This window comes from Ostrinia nubilalis, chromosome 1 (assembly GCF_963855985.1).
Source record: "Ostrinia nubilalis chromosome 1, ilOstNubi1.1, whole genome shotgun sequence".
NCBI lineage: Eukaryota > Metazoa > Arthropoda > Insecta > Lepidoptera > Crambidae > Ostrinia > Ostrinia nubilalis.
This window is the reverse complement of record NC_087088.1, coordinates 16,036,161-16,055,478: the sequence shown is the minus strand read 5'-3', so window position 1 is coordinate 16,055,478 and position 19,318 is coordinate 16,036,161. Positions and strand designations below refer to the sequence as shown.

The 19,318-nt window shown below is 37.3% G+C and overlaps 1 protein-coding gene across 3 annotated transcripts in view; it reads left to right on the top strand.

The window, feature by feature from the left end:
- The window catches only part of LOC135074141 (atlastin-like), a 28,873-nt gene extending 22,109 nt beyond the window's left edge, over positions 1 to 6,764 (top strand). For all 3 annotated transcript variants that reach the window (XM_063968457.1, XM_063968462.1, XM_063968449.1), the window contains exons 7-13: positions 1,481 to 1,665; positions 2,185 to 2,400; positions 2,658 to 2,900; positions 3,257 to 3,508; positions 3,788 to 4,039; positions 4,170 to 4,463; positions 6,222 to 6,764. In XM_063968457.1, coding sequence (XP_063824527.1) covers positions 1,481 to 1,665; positions 2,185 to 2,400; positions 2,658 to 2,900; positions 3,257 to 3,508; positions 3,788 to 4,039; positions 4,170 to 4,463; positions 6,222 to 6,308 — 1,529 coding nt within the window. In that variant the 3' untranslated portion in view covers positions 6,309 to 6,764. The remainder of the gene's footprint in view (positions 1 to 1,480; positions 1,666 to 2,184; positions 2,401 to 2,657; positions 2,901 to 3,256; positions 3,509 to 3,787; positions 4,040 to 4,169; positions 4,464 to 6,221) is intronic.
- Positions 6,765 to 19,318: the final 12,554 nt, after the last annotated feature.

Below are 19,318 nucleotides of genomic sequence, written 5' to 3'. Positions count from 1 at the left end.
GTCGGCCGTTTGGTGTAGTGGTTCAGAACGGACTACTATGCCGAGAGGTCCCGGGTTCGATTCCCGGCCGGGCAGAAATTGAAATGATGAATTTTAATTTCTGTGACGTGTCAGGGTGTTTTCTATGTATAATGTGTATGTATTTACAAAAAAAAAGTATTTAAGTATGTTTATATCCGTTGTCTAGTACCCATAGTACAAGCTTTGCTTAGTTTGGGGCTAGCGGCGCAGTGTAAAATGTCCAAGGATATTTATAAATTTATTTAAACCTTTCAGGATTTTTTTAGACTTTCTCAAAACTCGGGCTTCCCCAAAGTACCTACCTAACAACATAGTTAATAATTTTTGCTTTCGTAATAATTTAAATAAATTTCGCGGGGGCCTCACAGCCTCACTGGGTTAATTTACTCTCAATGCTACCCTTACTTCCTTTTACGATGATCTCCTTTCTAGTTACTATAACATTTTATTGGGAAATTCATTATTCCAATTTGTCACCATTTTGTTCGTTTGTCAATATCTAGACGTACCTAAATAGTTACCAAAAAGTACACAATAATGTACCTATGTACTTATATATGTATGTAGCTAGCTATATGTACGAGTATTTCTACTAGCATACAAAATGCAAAATTAATCGCTCAACTGCGGTGGTCTAATATCGCATTAGAATATTTAAGAATGCAAAAATGAACGTTGACCACACATAATTTAATAGATAGGAAACCAATACAAAAATTAATAAATTATTCATACAATAGCTCGAGTCAAACGTTACAAATCATGAAGTAAGTAAGTAGCAGAGACCAATTTGGTACAACAATTTTATTATTTTTGCTTTGTAATGTCAACGTGTATCATTTAGTACCAAATAAATATTTTATCTTTCTTTCTTTCTTAAGTAGGTACCTACTTAAATAAAAGACTGTGCTGCTAATACTGACCTGGCCTTCTCTAGATTGACTTTGATTGACGATTAAACTTTAGATCTTGCCAAGGCCAACACAGGGTTGCAGCAGTGAGAACAAGAGGTAGGATATGAATGGTCTCGTGCGTGATAGTGATATCCTTTTTCCCACTTGCTTTAAATTTTGAAATAAAATGATGTCGACATTTGGTAGGTACCTACCATTGCTTAATTTTATAATTCATTAAATAGAAGTACTATCCGTTCGCTTTCAGTTTGCCGCTGGCGATATGACGTCACTCGAAGGGAATCGTCTATAACTTTATCAAACTATATTTAAAAATATTTTTTATTTATTACTGCTGATAAATATTGTGCTTTTGCGTAAAATAAAACACATTAATTGCGTTTAATCACTAACTAATTGCGTTTAATCGCAGTTGGGGGAAGGGACGCGCATTCCACGGACCGGCAAACTTAGCGCGAACGGGTAGTAGTAGGATCTACTTTACTACATGCACACTTATGCACAACATAATTAAGTCATGTTCAAACTGCAAACTGTCTATTTAGATCTCCGAACTGAGTTCAAAGCGTGTTTACTGGAGTTCGTGCCACTCGTGCTGGCGCCCAACCGCCTGGTTCCCAAGCGTATCAACGGCCAGACGCTGACTGCGCAGGAGTTCGTCGTCTACTTCAAGCGCTACATGGACGTGTTCAATGGCGGCGACATGCCCACGCCCGCCACGATAGTGCAGGTCATTAATATCATCTAAGTAACCTATGTCCAAATTTTATTGTCCAATGATACCACACTTAGTTAGTGTGGTTGTTTGATTCTACGTGTTATCCAATCTGGGATAACACGTAGAATAAAACCGCTTTGTGTAGGTACTTATTTATATTTTAGGACATTGCAGAATGTAATAAACTTGATTAACCAAATAATAAAATTAAAATTCAGTTGTTTGAACGGCAAGTTAGCCGTCGTAGTCAAGTCAATATCGGCACATTAAGTAAAAGCGACATCGTAACGCGCATGTAATATTACCGCCTTTTGTTTTTGAGCAAAGGGTCGGGACTCAGGTTGGCTCAAGAGCCATTCATCCAGCGAGACTTCTTAAGATGTTGATCGAAGCTCTTCGTTAATACCGTTCGCCGAGGCAACTATCGGGACAACGATCGCGACCCATATTACGTGGTTATCTCGCGGGCCAAGACTTTATTTGCTTAGTTTCTCCTCGGCCTTAAAGTAATCCCTTGTATTGGTGCTGCAGGCGACCGCGGAGGCTGGTCTCCTGCTCGCTACGGAGGCGGCGCGCGCGGAGTATGCTCGAGGCGTGGAGGAGTGTGCGGGCTCGCGAGCGATGGCGCCGGCGGCCGTGTACCGCAGCCACGCGCAGGCCGTCGCCGCGGCCCGCGAACTCTTCACCGCCCGGAGGATCATGGGGAGTCGCCAGAACATCGACCAGGCTATAGCAAACTTAATGGTGGTGGGTACCTAAGTGATCGCATGCTTGAATGAAAATAGGAAAGTAGGTACGATTTGCTGCTTCGCGCAAGCATCGTTTGTGAATATGGGCGTAAGTCATATTGAAAGTTTCTGGATCTCCTGCGTCTGCTCTGGATCTGCATGCGTGCCGTCAGTCGAGCAACGTTTTTATTTAAGGAATCAAATGAACACAGTGGTAAAAAAACATGTAACTACTTACCTACCAACATCGAGCGTATGTTTTATTTATTTGTCCAGGAATTCGACAGTCGTTTGCGTGACTTCACCGCAATTAACGAGGCGAAGTTGAGCAAGGCATTCGACGAAGCAATGGATAGATACACGGAGTTGCTTCTGAAGGGAACTCCAGCAGAACGCCTGTGCGTGAGCGTCGGGGCCCTACACGCCGCGCACAGCGCCGCAGTGGCCGCCGTAGTCGAAGAATTCAAGGACAAACTCTGCACCGATGGCAAAGACAAAGAAACAACACAACTGCATAAGGTATTTCTGTAAGCACGAACCTATTGCAAATCTTACTATGACCATCTACTTATCTTGATACACACATTACACATACCTACCTACAGGAAGAATTATAGCTGCATTGTCTAATTATACACTTTTTTTCAATGGCTTGGTTCATCATTACAATCTTACGCGAAGTTAAGAGTAGGTAAGTTAACAGAGCGCCAGAAGTAAGGTCTATGGTAAGGTGTTGCAAAAAGTGCATTCAACACGGTACCAGACAACCAGATAACGTACGTTTTACCACCTAGGACAATCGATAACAGAAATGTACTTTATGCACAGTCGCTGATGAGGAGTTTAGTAGCATTTTACCTAATTCTTGTTAACAGGATTTGAAAGCGCGCTACGCTCAAATGGTCCATTTCAATGAACTGAACAATAATGGTTATCTTACTGAAGCCTTCGACAAGTACGTTAGCGAGATGGACAGACATGTTGTTGCCCATTGCTGCGTGAGCACCTTGCGCCTGAATCGCATCCATGAATCAGCGCGTGAAGACGCCATAAACTTTTTTTGGGGCAAGCGAAATGCTGGTTCTGAACGGCAGTCAGATGATAGTTTCGTGGAACGATTGGAGAAGGTAAGAAACACGTGAAACAATTACTAAAATGTTGAACTAAGCTATTCCATAATGCATGCCGTTGCTGCCTTCATTTAGACGACACTCTTGGATCCTCGCTCATTAATCTATTTTCAGATGATTTATTTCCATAGAAGTATGCGTGTTTGTCTTGTTGATTCTCCTAACACTTCTAAGGAAAGTTAATTAACAGCTTTTGCAGCTAAACATAGCATAAAAGATGTAATCCATTCTTAGTACCTAGGTACTGAATGTAATTTTTATTTAAACAATTTTCAGAATATTAGAGAACAATTCAAGAAATTTGTTCAAATAAACGATACAAACACCGAAGCAGTCGTAGTCGCAGTGATAGGGCGCTACAAAGATGGCATGTTGGAGGTATTCGGGACTCAAATGAAGTGTTTACCATCGTCAGAGTTAAAAAAAAAGGAAAAAAATGTGAGGAAGGAGGCTATCGCGATGTACCATGAGCGAAGAACAGCCGGCAAGGAGGAAGGTTACGATAGATACTTGGGAAACATTGAACAGGTAATACGGAATACTCATCGTCTACCACTATTATCCATCTTATTCCTTGTTCCTAATCACTAATTCATGACCATCCCACTAAACTCAAATGATGGAATTAGTTTTTCTCAAATACCACTTCCACTTTCAGGCGATGACCGAGCACTTCGAACAGATAAAAGAAATGAACGAGGAAATCAATGAAGCCGCTATACGCAGTGGATGCGCGGAGTACCGTGCTGTCATGGACGTCAACACCGCGGGCTTGCCGGGGTTCCTGAAGCCACTTTCGGTGATACTGTTGCCCGCCAGGTTAATAGAATCATGGCTCTTGATCGACGGGTATCACAAAACGGCTAAAAATGAAGCTACCCAAGCCTTCAAAAGGCATCGGCAGGGTGGCCGCGTCGAGGAGGACGATGAATATTACGACGAATTAATATCTGTACGTATTACATCTTTCGGAGTTTAGTTATGTTTGTGTATATGTTACGGTAATAGTGATAAATTGAAAATTATTCATAATAACCGGTCGTTGTTCTAAAGACTTTCGGCGAAAGTCAAGATAAAAGTAATATTTAACCTCGTAAGTCCCCGCGTACTTGTACAAGTACATACTAAGCATAGTAGTTCAGACCTGACATTTAAATTTCATAGCAAGCGTAACTGCCTAATGTACTTACCCAAGTACAAATTTTTCTTTCCCCATTTACCGGGTTGTTTTTTTACAATGGCAAAAATGATACGACCATACTCATTCAATACTCTATGGTCAATTCCGCCATGTTAGACAGGTAACGTCAACTGTCATTGTCAGTGTCAATTTTTCTCAAAATGGTCACGCGGTCGGATTGCCGGCCGGCGCACGAGGGTAGTTTATCTGTTTATATCAAAGTAATCTTTTGTTTTTTGTCTTGTTTTTTAAATGTATCTGTAAATATAAATTATAGTTTTTGTAAATTAAACAAAATTTAAAAAGAAACTTTGTATTTTAGGAGGTTTATGATCGGTCAAAATAATTTGTACTTGATATAGTACGTTAGGCGTTTGTTACACAAATAATTGTATGAAAGTTGTATTAGGTATAAAATTAGCGTTTTTTTTTCTTTGAAGTTCATTACTATGTAATTTCTTTCATAGTATAGCTATGTCCATCATTCTTTTTTTATTTGAAAATATACTTCAAGGGCTTACTTTTACGTATAAAATGTTAAGCTTAATTTTATTTTTTAAATTAGAATTTAATCTTCAAAGACAGCTCGTCCTAATTGTCGTCCGTTTCCATTAAACAAAAATAAATATATTTTTATACAGATACCAATTTTCAAAAATATGTCTTAATTTTTTTTATAGTTTAATGTTGTTACAATCTACCTACAAAATTTCATAAAATTTGAATTCATGACTCTTTAAAAAATCACAAAAATATTAGTATGGAAAAATTAATTTTGGTGAAATCCTCCATATAAAACGCTAAGGCCAAATAATTTTGATTAAACACTGAATTTTATAATTATTGCTTACTTAAGTGACGTTTAGAAGAAAAATATGATTTATTTTTAATACTTAAATAAAAACTTTATCTTAATTATATTATTTTTTACACTGTATAAAATGCCTAACGTACTTACAGGAGTACAAACTACTTTCAATATTTTTCTTTTAAAACAGGTGCTAAAGATGCTAAACTTACAGTAAAAAATACAAAACATAATGTAACACTTAAAAAACTATGTAAAACCGTCAATATTTTATCTCGGTCTGAAGCACATTTCTTAGTTTGTACTTGGTATAGTACATCCGGCAGATATGAATACTGCTATTGAAAAAACACAGGACTTACGAGGTTAACTTAATCACATTTATCGGTGATATACTGTAACCTTAGGCTGGGTTGCAACATCATCTTACTACACAGAGACGACAAACTCCACTCAAAAAACACCGGTTATCGTCATAGTTACGGTCAAATTTGGGTGGTGCAACTCAGCCTTGGTACCTACTAAATTGCCCTTTTAATATTTTACATACAAAAATGATTTACAATTTACCAAATCATGAGGCATTATTAGTAATGATCGGTAATTATGAATAATTTTCAAAATCATATTTACATTATTACCCTAGTCCCTAATGCATGCCGGTGGATCGCATCACAGCATTTGATGAACATTGATGCTCATCACAACCTTTTTGTTTACAGAGAATCAACAACATACTTACCGATTACAAGAACCCGATTTTGCTAACTGCTAGGGACTTGGGCATTCCACTTCCAAATAGCAAGTAGTACCTACTAAGTATTTTATTTTATTGCAAGCAAACAAGTTAAGATTTTACTTATTTAGATTTATCTATGCACTTGACACATGCTGAGACGGGGACCTTTTTGCTGCTGCAGCGCCGCCAAGTAACTGTCCCGATTAATTTTAATTTTAATTATCATTCTTTTGACTGGTTCTATAATGTTGACCGTTTGTTTTATGTATGTATGTGTATTCATGTCTATTCTATTTTTCAAACAAAACCATTAAAAATCTTTGTAACTAACATTCTTACGCCGGTATTCACAAACGATGCTTGCTTAAAGTGAAGCAGCCAATCGAACGCACAGCGTCTAATAGAGCTTTGTGATTGGTTCATGTGTGACCCTGTGCGTCTACGCGCACTATGAGACCTCATAGTAATGTTTGTGAATACGGGCGTTAGATCTATGCGAGTAAAGGAAACCTAGATAACCAAATAATTTTATTATTTCATTTTTCCCTCCCTGTTCTAAAGAAGTTGATTATGCATTTTAATCCTACCCAAGAAGCTTTGCATAGATTAGCTTAGGTATAGTGCTTATTGGAAGATTTGGAGGGAACTGAAAAGAAGCACCGAACAAACATCGTCACAGTAAGTAACTTATCGGTGGAAACTTAGAAGAAAATAAATAAAAAGTAAAAAAATACGGGACTAATCACACCACTGCAACTAATGCATAATAACCAAGCAGTATCTAAAGCTTGTCCGCCATTAAAACTCTACCAGTGAGAAGTACCTAGTGACACTGCTTGGAATGCTTAACGAATTCAATCAACATAATTATGCTGCCGCACAATTTATAAACGCAGTAAGTAACACGTGAACAGTTTCGAGAAAAACGCGATCAAAGTTGAAATTTTATTTTGGGGTGTCTACAATTAGTTACGCAAATATTTGTAAAAAAAAATATATGGGCTTATAGAGCTAAACTCAAAGTTTATTTTGATATGAGGTTTTTGTATTTTAATTAATATTTTGTATTTAAAATTATTAAAAAACTGTTTATGTTATGGATTAACTAAGATTTCGTTCGATACTTACTACCCATGAATGCAGTATGATTGTTCCTTACTGCGTTTATCAGTAGTTTTCGTTACTTACGGTACATGTGTTAAATGATTGATTTAAATTTTAGTTCTTACAACGTAATATATGCGCCGTATCTTCACAACTTACTGCATTTATGAGTGGGAGTGTGAATCAAAATAATTTATCAAAACTTTAAATGCGCAGTAATAATACAATTATACTGCGCTTATCATAAGCCAATAACGCTTTCATGTTGAACTTTCCCAAATGACCAAGGGGTAAATGAAACAAGTATTACAAAATAATTGCTGAGATCGCTTGTTATTCAATCAAAAATTAAGATATGGCACCCACTTTTAGATCTTAAATATACCAATCTAATAAAATAAAGACTCGGTCGTTCGTTTCAGCCGAAAGACGTCCACTGCTGGACAACGGCCTCCCCCAAGGATTTCCACAAAGACCGGTCCTGTGCCGCTCGCATACAGGCACCTGACGCAACCTTCACCAGATCATCGGTCCACCTAGTGTGAGGCTTGCCCAAGCTGCGTCTTCCAGCTCATGGTCGCCACTCAAGAACTTTCCTGCCCCAGCGGCCATCAGACAACTCATAGTGTCTCCAACCTTCAGAGGAGTGGGTACAGCACGGCATTTGACATGATTTTTGTCTTGTCCGTTAAAGACCCATTTGTCGAGAGGCTCTATTGAGGCAATCGAGGATTGAGCTGAGATCCTCCACGTTCTCAGTCATGACTACGATATCGTCCGCGAATCAAAGATGGGTGATGTACTCGCTGATGATATTTATGCCCAATCCGCTCCAGTCCAGAAGCTTGAAAACATCTTCCACAGTGGTAGTGAACAGTTTTAGAAATATGACATCTCCCTGTCTGACCCCTCGCTGCAACTGGAGTCCTGATCCCGGAGACGGACTGACATTGTGGCCTATTCGTACAAGCCATTCAACGATTATATCTATAGTAAATTTGGCACCGTTGGAGAGACTGTAGCTTGAAGAGAGAAGTCTTTCTCATAGACCACAAATGCCAGACAAAGTTGCTGATTATTCTCCTCAGTTTTCTGCCATAGATAAGTATGTGGTCTATCGTACTAAAGCCTTATCGGAAACCGATTTGTTCGGGAGGCTAGATGTCGCGTGAAACCATTCATGATGACTCTCAAAAACAGAATCAGAAGTGAGATGGGTATAAAATTAATTCTTCAACAAGGTTTTGTTGCCTTTTTTGAAGAAGAGTATCACCACACTTCTGTGCCATGCCGTAGGCGTTTTTCCCTCAAGGATGACGGAATCGAATAGCTTCTAAAGAGCCCTTAGTACCGGCGTTCCGCCTGATTTCAGAAGCTCAGCCGTGATTCCATCATCGCCCGGTGCCTTGTTGTTTTTCAGCTGTTTGAGAGCCATTCTAATCTCGTACAGACACGTCCGGGATATCTTCGGTATAGTGTCGGGTCAATCTAGCTCTTGGGTCTTCGGCTAGATTTGTCATTTGGACAGGTTTTCAACTTCTTCCAATAACGTAAGAGTCAGCCACTGCGTTCATAACATGTTAACACCTAGGCAGCACTCTGACAATCCTTAGTATGTACGCAGTATAATTGTAATTACTGCATTAATATTAAGTACAAGTCATCTGTTTTTCCTATGGAAACATAATATCAGTGTGTGTTTAAGTGGAATTACTGCACATATACTATGTGCAAGGTGAACTTAACAATTGTAGAAACATAATAAGAATGATGTAATTGGCACATACTGCACTATTACTGTGTAGCAAATTAAGTAAGCGCGAGTATTCACGTAATATTAAGTTATTATGTGCTCTTACTGCTAACATAGTATGTGAAGAAACCTACAATCTGCTCTTTACTGCGTTTATGATAATATGTATCTTCCGTTCTAAGATAGATAGAAAAAAACGGGTCTTTGATTCTTATAGATCGCGATGTCAGGATTCAGAATATTCAAAACAATCATAAATGCAGTAAGTGGTACTTACTGCGTTTATAAATTGTGCGGCAGTATGGGTCATTCCACAAAAATAATAATATGTCAACTCTTAGTCCGCGCCACATTTCACATGGAATATTTGTTAATATTTTATTTCAAAATTGTTAAATAACAGCTCGCAATGCAATGATATTATATAAAAACAAAAGCAGATATGTTATAAGCGCTCGCGCTGTGAATACTCAAATACGTCCCAATTGGGACGTCTTGTGTTTAGTCTTCGTGTGGCCTGCGTCGTGCGCAATCGCGTGCGTACCACACCGTAAGTTCCTGTGTTCTTACCAAAATAAATAAAAAATGCCATCGTGTGTGTTTCGAAAGTGTACCAATTATGACTCTAAAGTAAACAAAATACAAGGGATCTCTTACCACATGTGATTATGCAAAATTATTTAGTATTTATATTTTCAATTATTTATGCAAACAATCAAGACGCCATGCGCCATGTTCAAGTTAAGAAAGAGAAAGCGATCTTGTTTTGACGTTAGAGCGATAAGGATGCGTGCGCTGCGGACATAGATTAGTTAGTGCAGAATCGTTAAAACTATAGCTATCTCTTTCATTTGCGTGCTATTTCGTATCTTTTGTTTCACTTATCAGTTACATTTGTCAATGTGTGCAATTTGGAATAGCTCGGCACGGATTCAAATCGTAATTTCTATGAACGTAACATATCTATAGTTCTATAATATCATTGTCGCAATGTGTTTTATTCATCACCCATTTATATTTTTAAAACTATTTTTAAAACATCTTAAATTCCTTTTAAATGACCCAAAACGTCATTCCCTAGGCATGTCCGTATTGTCCGTACTCCAAAAGTTTGTGTTTTGGAACCCATATTTATAGAAATATCAACTTGATCAATGATATTACAGAACTATAGATATGTTACGTTCATACAAATTACGATTTTAATCCGTGCCGAGCTATTCCAAATTGCACACATTGACGAATGTAACTGATAAGTGAAACAAAAGATACGAAATAGCACGCAAATGAAAGAGATAGCTATAGTTTTAACGATTCTGCACCAAATTATCTATGTACGAAGCGCACGCATCTTTATCGCTCTAACGTCAAAACAAGATCGCTTTCTCTTTCTTAACTTGAACATGGCGCATGGCGCGATGGCGTCTTGATTGTTTGCTTAAATAATTGAAAATATAAATACTAAATAATTTTGCATAATCACATGTGGTAAGAGATCCCTTGTATTTTGTTTACTTTAGAGTCATAATTGGTACACTTTCGAAACACACACGATGGCATTTTTTATTTATTTTGGTAAGAACACAGGAACTTACGGTGTGGTACGCACGCGATTGCGCACGACCCAGGCCACACGAAGACTAAACACAAGACGTCCCAATTGGGACGTATTTGAGTATTCACAGCGCGAGCGCTTATAACATATCTGCTTTTGTTTTTATATAATATCATTGAACTTGATCCTTTGTTTACACACACATAACTTATGTAACATACACATACCTACCTACTTAAAAGAAATAAATAAACTTATCGCAAAGGTGTTCAAATCAGAAACAGCAAATGAGAATGTGCAATAAGACCCAATTAATAAATCAAAATGAATTTATTAAAAACAATGATAAAATAAAATTAACAAACACATTTTAGATAGGAAGAAAATCTAATTTATAAATAAATCGTATGATTGATAACTTATCTTTTTAAACTTATTTAGTCAAAAATCTTTCTAATCCCTCTTCTTAAACAATTAAAAAATATTCTTGACGACAATTTCCCCTATTAGTATTAATTGTATAACCAATTTGATTTATTTTTGAAGACTATACGTGGACACTTACCGTTCATGTCAATCAATATTTCAATGTAGGTACTATTTATCTGAAATTAAAGCTAAGAGTTAAGTAGGTAGGTGTTTATTAAGCTTAAATACGGGTATTTATTTACATGTTTAGTAAGAATCAGGCACTACCTACCCTCCTTTTGCTCGTGTTGTCACTCGCGAAACAAACTCACGAGAACAACTTAAATTAAAAAAAACCAGGTACAGTGTGTACCTACCTACCAATTTATTTTATTGACCATCTTGTTAAATTACAAAATGCATTTATCAACAATGTTGACTGAATATTATACAGGGTGTTAGGTAAATGGGTATATGAGCCAACACTAGCCCATGTTAACATGGGCATATAAATGGTATGGTGAAGTCAGAAAATTGATATCTTCATTTTAATTATTTTAATTTTCATACAAATCGGATTTTATAAAATTTATTTTGAATGTATAAGCATGAACGTATAAATGTATAAGCGCGACGCGACGTTTCGTGTTGACTAACCTAAATATTTCTAGAATCAAGAATTAGCAACTAGCTAGCACAAAATATGAAACAAAACCAGTGTCAAAACGTGTAAAGGCGTACGAATTATCAACCAACATCCTGGGGTGGGCACTAGACCATTCTGGGGTGGACCCGGCCCACGGTTTTTCGTTCGTTTCAGCCGAAAGACATCCACTGCTGGACAAAGGCCTTCCTCAAGGATTTCTACAAAGACCGGTCCTGCGCCGCTCGCATCCAGGCACCTCCCGCGACCTTCACCAAATCGTCGGTCCACCTAAAGCCTGGTCCGTGAGCACGTAGAATTTTGTCCAATGATCCCAAGCTACCATAGCTGGGCATTAACTCGTTAATCCGTTAATCGTTAATTAACGAAGTTAACATTTCTATTAACGGATTAACTTTTAAGTTAACTTTAAAAAATGTTAACGGACTCGTTAACTTCCGTTAAATTATCCTAAGTCCGTTAATCGTTAATCCAGTACCTACTATTTACCAAAAAGATACAGCAGGCACGCTGAAAAACGCGTTCTGACAAGTAGGTACGTTCGGGCTTCCAGAACTTCCAGAACCCAAAACAACAGTATTTGTAACCAGATCACTAACGACACTTGCTAGTATGTGTGGGATAACTCTTGCAACTGAATTTAAGACCAGTTTTCCTTAACCGATTGAGCTGAAATTTGGTATACTTATGTAAGTACGATGACAATGCAATGTTATGGTACCATTGAGCTGGTCTGATGATGGAGTCATAAGGTGGCCATAGAAACTCCTAAATGAAACGGCGGGCCATGTATAGAACGGAAAGACGCAACGGCGGCATCGCATCGAATTTGGGTTCGTTGGATTTGTCTTTTCGAGCACTTTAGTACTAAATGATGTCCAGGGTCCTGATGATGGAATCAGGAGGTGGCCATAGGAATTCCTAAACGAAACGGTGGAAACTTATCGAGTTTGGGTTTGCTGGATTTGTCTTTTCGAGCACTTTGGTGCTAAATTGTATTGTAATTGAACCAAGGCTCTGAGATTGAGATACTACTAAAAACCGGCCAAGTGCGTGTCGGACTCACGCACAAAGGGTTCCGTACCATTGATTTATGAAATATATATTTTTTTAATTTAAGTTATTTGTATGAAAGATTACGCGGTAATAAGCGGTTTACGATTTACGAGGTATTAAAAAAACTACTTACTAGATCTCGTTCAAAACAATTTTCATAGTAATGATAACAATTTTCATGGTAGTTTTTATAGTAATGTACATCTTATGTTTTTTTTAGATTTTTCATTTTCTTATTTTAGAAGTTAGAGAGGGGGGGACCAACTTTTTTTCCACTTTGGAAGCGTCTGTCACGCAAACTATTCGGTTTAGAAAAAAATATATTTTAGAAACCTCGATATCATTTTTGGTGGCCTATCTATCCATCCATCCCACACGTATGTGTATGATGAAAAAAAAAATTTTGTCATCAAACACATTAGTGTACCTGTACACTAAGTACACTAAGTATGGGGAGGCCCAATATTTTATTTTTTTATTTTTGCATCAAAATCTTAATGGGGTTCACAGAATACATCTACCTACCAAGTTTCAACAGTACCTACCTATAGATCTTAGTTTCGGAAAAAAATGGCTATGACATACGGACGGACAGACAGACATGACGAATCTATAAGGGTTCCGTTTTTTGCCATTTGGCTACGGAACCCTAAAAAGTGTAAAATAAAATTATAATAATTAAAAAACTTCCTTAAAAACTAGCTTTTATTCTGAAATGCAGTTGTACTAAAACGAAAAAAATAATTGTACTCTTGCAAGGTTCAAATAATTACGAAAGCTTGTAGCACAAACATAAAAGAGGAATAAATTCCATGCGCGACAGCGCGATACAAGCTTTCGAAATTATTTTAACCATGCATACAATTATTTTTTTCGTTTTATTATCATGTGTTAACGGATTAACGATTAACGTTAACTTGCGTTAAATCTTGCGAAATGTAACGTTTTAACGTTTAACGAAGTTAATTTTTTTATTAACGGTTTAACGATTAACGAAGTTAACTATTTGATTAACGGTGCCCAGCTATGCAAGCTACCCATCCTTATCGCTCGCGCGTAATTATGTTGCTGTCGCGCTCGCACACTCACTGCAGGCGCCGCCCGTCGCACAGTCGCGACAGCAATATAATTACGCGCGAGCGATAAGGATGGGTAGCTTGGGGTCATTGGACAAAATTCTACGTGCTCACGGACCAGGCTTTAGTAGGTAGGAGGCCTGCTCACGCTACGTCTTCCGGCTCATGGTCGCCACTCAAAACTTTTCTGCCCCAACGGCCATCGTCTCTACGAGCTATGTGCCCCGCCCACTGCCACTTGATTTTAGCAATTCTGCGAGCTATGTCGGTCACTTTGGTTCTCCTGCGGATCTCCTCATTTCTGTTTCGATCACGCAAGGAAACTCCGAGCATAGCCCGCTCTATCGCCCTTTGGGTGACCTTGAGCCTTCTTATGAGGTAGTAAACGACCACGTTTCAGATCGATATACCATCACTGGCATCACACACTGGTCAAAGACTTTTGTCTTAAGAGCCATTTTACATTTTCGTGCGAATTTCTAAGATTTTGGAAGCATGAATTACTATCTTAAGCAACACCCAGATATTATTGAGTAACTGCGAAAGATAGGTCAATCCTTAGTGTTGACCATTAATGAAACGGATTTACTAAAACTCTTTTGCTTAATTCTCAGTGCCCCATCTCCCACAACCATTTTACGGAAAAATTGCCGCAGACTCAATTTCAAAGTCCTGTATCTATTATTTATGCTCATACAATAAGCTTAAAAATATATAGTAATCATCGGACATATATTCTTGTTGTCCATTAATGAAATGGATTCTTGAATTTCACTACCATTATTGAGTAAAATTTAAAAATAATTTGGCAAATTTGAAGATTAACGTCACATTTTGATCGTGGTTTTTGGTTTAAAAACACAGCAATAACTGCAATAAAAGTATCCCAAAATAAAGAATATGCATTGTAGAATAGATTTCTACAGTTATTGTTTAAAAATTAGTAACCACTTTGTCAAAATATTGATGTGAATATCAGTATAAATTACAATACGCAAGCCGACATCGATTAGTATGGCGCGAGCGCCCGTCAAGGCAGGACCTGTGTCACTTTTCCCGCCATGACGTTTACGTGCGTTCGTGTCGTGAAACGGTGATTTATACGGCGACCAAATACATTTGATACTATGCCGAGAGGTCCCTGTTTCAAGTCGGCCGTTTGGTGTAGTGGTTCGAAACAGACTAATATGCCGAGAGGTCCCGGGTTCGATTCCCGGCCGAGCAGAAACTGAAAGGATGAATTTTTTTGACGGGTCTGGGTGTAACTATGTATATTATGTATGAATTTATTTTAATAAATAAATTATTAAAAAAAGTATGTAAGTGGTATACTTATCTGTTACGGTTAATGTGATAAATTGAAAATTATGAATAATCGCTGGTTATTATGAATAATTACCGACAGGCGAGGTAAAAGTGATAAATTAATCACATTTATCAGTGATTATTTTATCATGTAATCTTAATACTAACAAATATCATAAAAGAGACACCGGCTCGTGTACAGCGCTCATGTACAGCCTCACATTTTGAACGTTTTGATATCATTTATTAATATAATTTGGCATAGTGAGTTTGGACTGTTTTTTGCGTTACGTTACTTTCCCATAATGCCTATAAAACATTGTTTTGATTTAAAGTGAAAAATAAGTTAAGGAGCGGCGGGGGTGGCCCTTTTTAGATTTATACACACATAAATGATCTCATATTAATCACATTTACCAAATCATGAGGTAATTATTCATAATAACCGGCGATTATTCATAATTTTCACATTTATCATATTTACCGTAACATTTATATTTTATGCATAATTAATTTATTAGCTTCTAAAATATATTTTATATCCTATTAATAGATGAAGTGCTTCGTATTTTAATAAAATTATTACCTGACTAGGTTAAAAAGGTGTAGAATGTTATTTTGGAGATAACTTGCTTCTATAGAGAGAGATGCTAGCTAAGTAATGCGCTGAGTTTGAAACTCAGTGTCGCATTAGAAATTCACACACACAAAGAAATCAAAATATGTGCTCATTATCCACTCTGGTATTAGTATTTAACGTTCGAATAATCTTTAGTACTATGCAAGCAATGTAAACTGTTTACATTATGACGTCGCTGCTGTCATCATTGCTTTCACAAGCAATATGTTCTGTTTTTGGGCATATTGTTGCGACACCGGCTCAAGGCTCAAGGGGCCGCCCCCTCTTGTCACATCTCCCTTAAGTTTCTGTGATCTGTGCTTGCTTCGAAATTGATGTCAATTAAATATTCCTTAGAGCTTTTGATTTAAATTATTTTTTTATTTTGACACGTGTTTGAAAAATCAAGGTCAGATTGCAAGAAAACGTAACATTGCAACTCGCAATGTCTCAACATTGATGAGGAGATTCCATTGTAAAGTCTGTATTCGTTCCTAGGATTCCCCTAATACCATCAAATTAAAGATAATTCAAGAGAGTGCAGTTTCCCATCTCATGCTTAGGGGCCACGGTTTAAAATAGCGTGGTTGCATAGAGCCTACAACGGGCAACCACGTGCGCTGCTCATACAAATTTTCGATACAAAAGCAAGTGTTAGCGCCCTCACGAGTTTTAGCGGAGTGCCATATGGTAGCGGGAGTAGACTTAAGGGAAATCTATGCTTCTCCGACGGCCAGTTGTATGTAGCATGCTCCAGAGTATGCGCACAATTCTGGTCAACGCTAGGGATGGATAAGTGTCGCTGTCGCTGGCGACAGGGTCTTCTTGGTCAGGGTTCATGGCGTAGGTCTCAGGCAAAATGAAATCCACTCGTAGAAATTAATAAACTCAGTGTATTCACGAGAATAATTACACACAGCACTAGAGTCGTATCGGACTGAGTGAACCAGCGGTTTTGCGATAGGAACGTCCGACCCGAGTGATAGTTGAACACAGACTGCCTAGTACTGCTGTGCTGTACTGTAAAGTTTCATCAAAATCTGTTCAGTAGTTTTTGCGTGAAAGAGTAACAAACATCCAGACATCCATTCAAACTTTCGTATTTATACTATTAGTAAGAAGTAAGATAGTTAGATGAAATATTTTAGTTATTTGTTTAATAATAATTATTATTATTTATTTATTTATTTCTTAGCTCTGTCTAATAATGGATCTGGAGGAGTTGCAATGGCCACCTCCATTGCAACTCCGTAACAAAACAATAGAACCCCATGGAGTTGGGGCTTGTGTGATTCGCCTTGACGAATACTTCGTCCCTAAATGATATCCAGGGTCCGATGATAGAGCTGTAAGAGGGCATTTTTTTTTCACTATGTGACTGTCTTTATTTTGTACTTAATATATATTTTACATATTATACCTATTCGTGTTTCATTATTATTAATCGAAATATAAAATTTTTTGAAATATTACATAAACTCTATTAAAATTTTAAATTAATTTATCAAGTTTTAATACCTTATTCTACCTTAATATTAATAACTTATATCAAGTCTTAATACGGTCACGGCTCAAGATTTTTTTGTCCATTTCGGCGTTCTTTTTACTCTTTTTACGTTGCGTTGACAGTTTGTACCTAAATTCGCGCGGAACTTTTTTGTGAAATGGCTCTTAAGACAGAGAATTGTATACTAGTCTATTAAATAATTACTAATACACATCAAGCATGCTTCCCGTTAATAACCCTCCACGGAATCTTTTTTGTATTATTGTAGTGTGCATTTGGTGCATGTGCACTCATGGATACACAAACCTTAGAGGAAGCATGCATACATTAACTACTAGCTTTCCGCCCGCGGCTTCGCCCGCGTGGAATTTTGTCTGTCACAGAAAAACTTTATCGCGCGCGTCCCTGTTTCAAAAACCGGGATAAAAACTATCCTATGTTCTTTCCCGGGACTCAAACTATCTCTATGCCAAATTTCATCAAAATCGGTTGCGAGGTAAATTTCATCAAAAGCGTAACAGACAGACAGACAGACAGAGTTACTTTCGCATTTATAATATTAGTTGGGATAAACGAATAGAACGTACGGTGTGGGGCGCGTCTTCGTGAATGACACTATTTGTATGTACTGATGGACAACGTCGTCTTCGCTGAAATCGCGCAGTTTATTTTGTTGCTCCTGAAATTATTAAAGCCACTAAAAGCCTTCGTAGAGGTACTGAGGCAGCAATGATTTGGATAAAAGCGATTAACTCTCTCACTCACCAGACGTAGATGTGTGCTGTTTTCTTAAATTCGTTAAAATAAACCAAGCAAAGAGTTAAAGCTCGAAAAAAGAGCGCTTGCTAGTTTGTGGTAAAATTTTCTATTGACACCTTTAGCCAAAATATTATCAACACATAAGTACATTAATAAAAATATTTTTAAGTTTAAAACAATTTAATTAAATACATAAGTAGTTTGGTCTTTGTCCAGTGTCGTTTTATAAAAAATCATTTAGAAAGCTTTAAAGTCCACCGTAATAAGTTCCAAAGCCATGACAAATCCATGATAAAATTGAGCCGCATTAACATTGTGCAGGAAGTACCTATACTTTATCTAAGTAATTACAGGGTTAATTGTAAAACACCAGTAATCTCCCAGGACTAAATACCTAACATCACAGGCAATAACATAAAATAACATTTTGTTCTACGATTTGAAAATTTGTTAGTATTTTTTTCATACAATAGGGATGTTTCCTGGGTAATAAAGCAAGAGTTTGAATTAGTCAGTCGGTTAACTTATCAAATAATACTCGAAAGGTATTTTTAACTTTTTCAAAATAATGAAAATTTAAACTTTGACTTTTTCAAAATAAGTCAAAGTTCAAAAGAAAAGGCCCATGACGTAAAAGTGTAGCACTTTGTGATGTCACGAGGAACTTCAACGCATCATAACTTCGTAATTACTTGTTGGATTGACAAATAAAAAAAATACGAGTCCAATATTTTTTGATAATATAATTGACGGACTAAAAGTTATATTTAAGGAAACTAACCTATTGAAATAAATAAGTATTAATTGATCGCTCTAATGAAAATCGCCAACACTTATGTTAAACAAAATGAGCATCACATCGTTATTTCGTCGTTGAATGAGATAGGATAGGACTAACAAATATCCCGACTGTAGAAGTGTAGGTACCGATTCCAGCTACCTACCCATTTCCGTTTTTCTCTCGCTCTCATCAAATGGTGATTCCTTGCGATAAAACGAGACGACATGACCGGAAATGGGTAGCTGGAACTGTGACCCATAGTACCTACTATGAAAACTTGAAAAATGTTTTTGATATAAGTACCTAATAGGTTTTCTTTGTTATGTATTGATATAGTTATGTTAAAGCCTGGTCCGTGAGCACGTAGAATTTTGTCCAATGACCCCAAGCTACCCATCCTTATCGCTCGCGCGTAATTATATTGCTATCGCGACTGTGCGACGCGCGCCCGCAGTGAGTGTGCGAGCGCGACAGCAACATTATTACGCGCGAG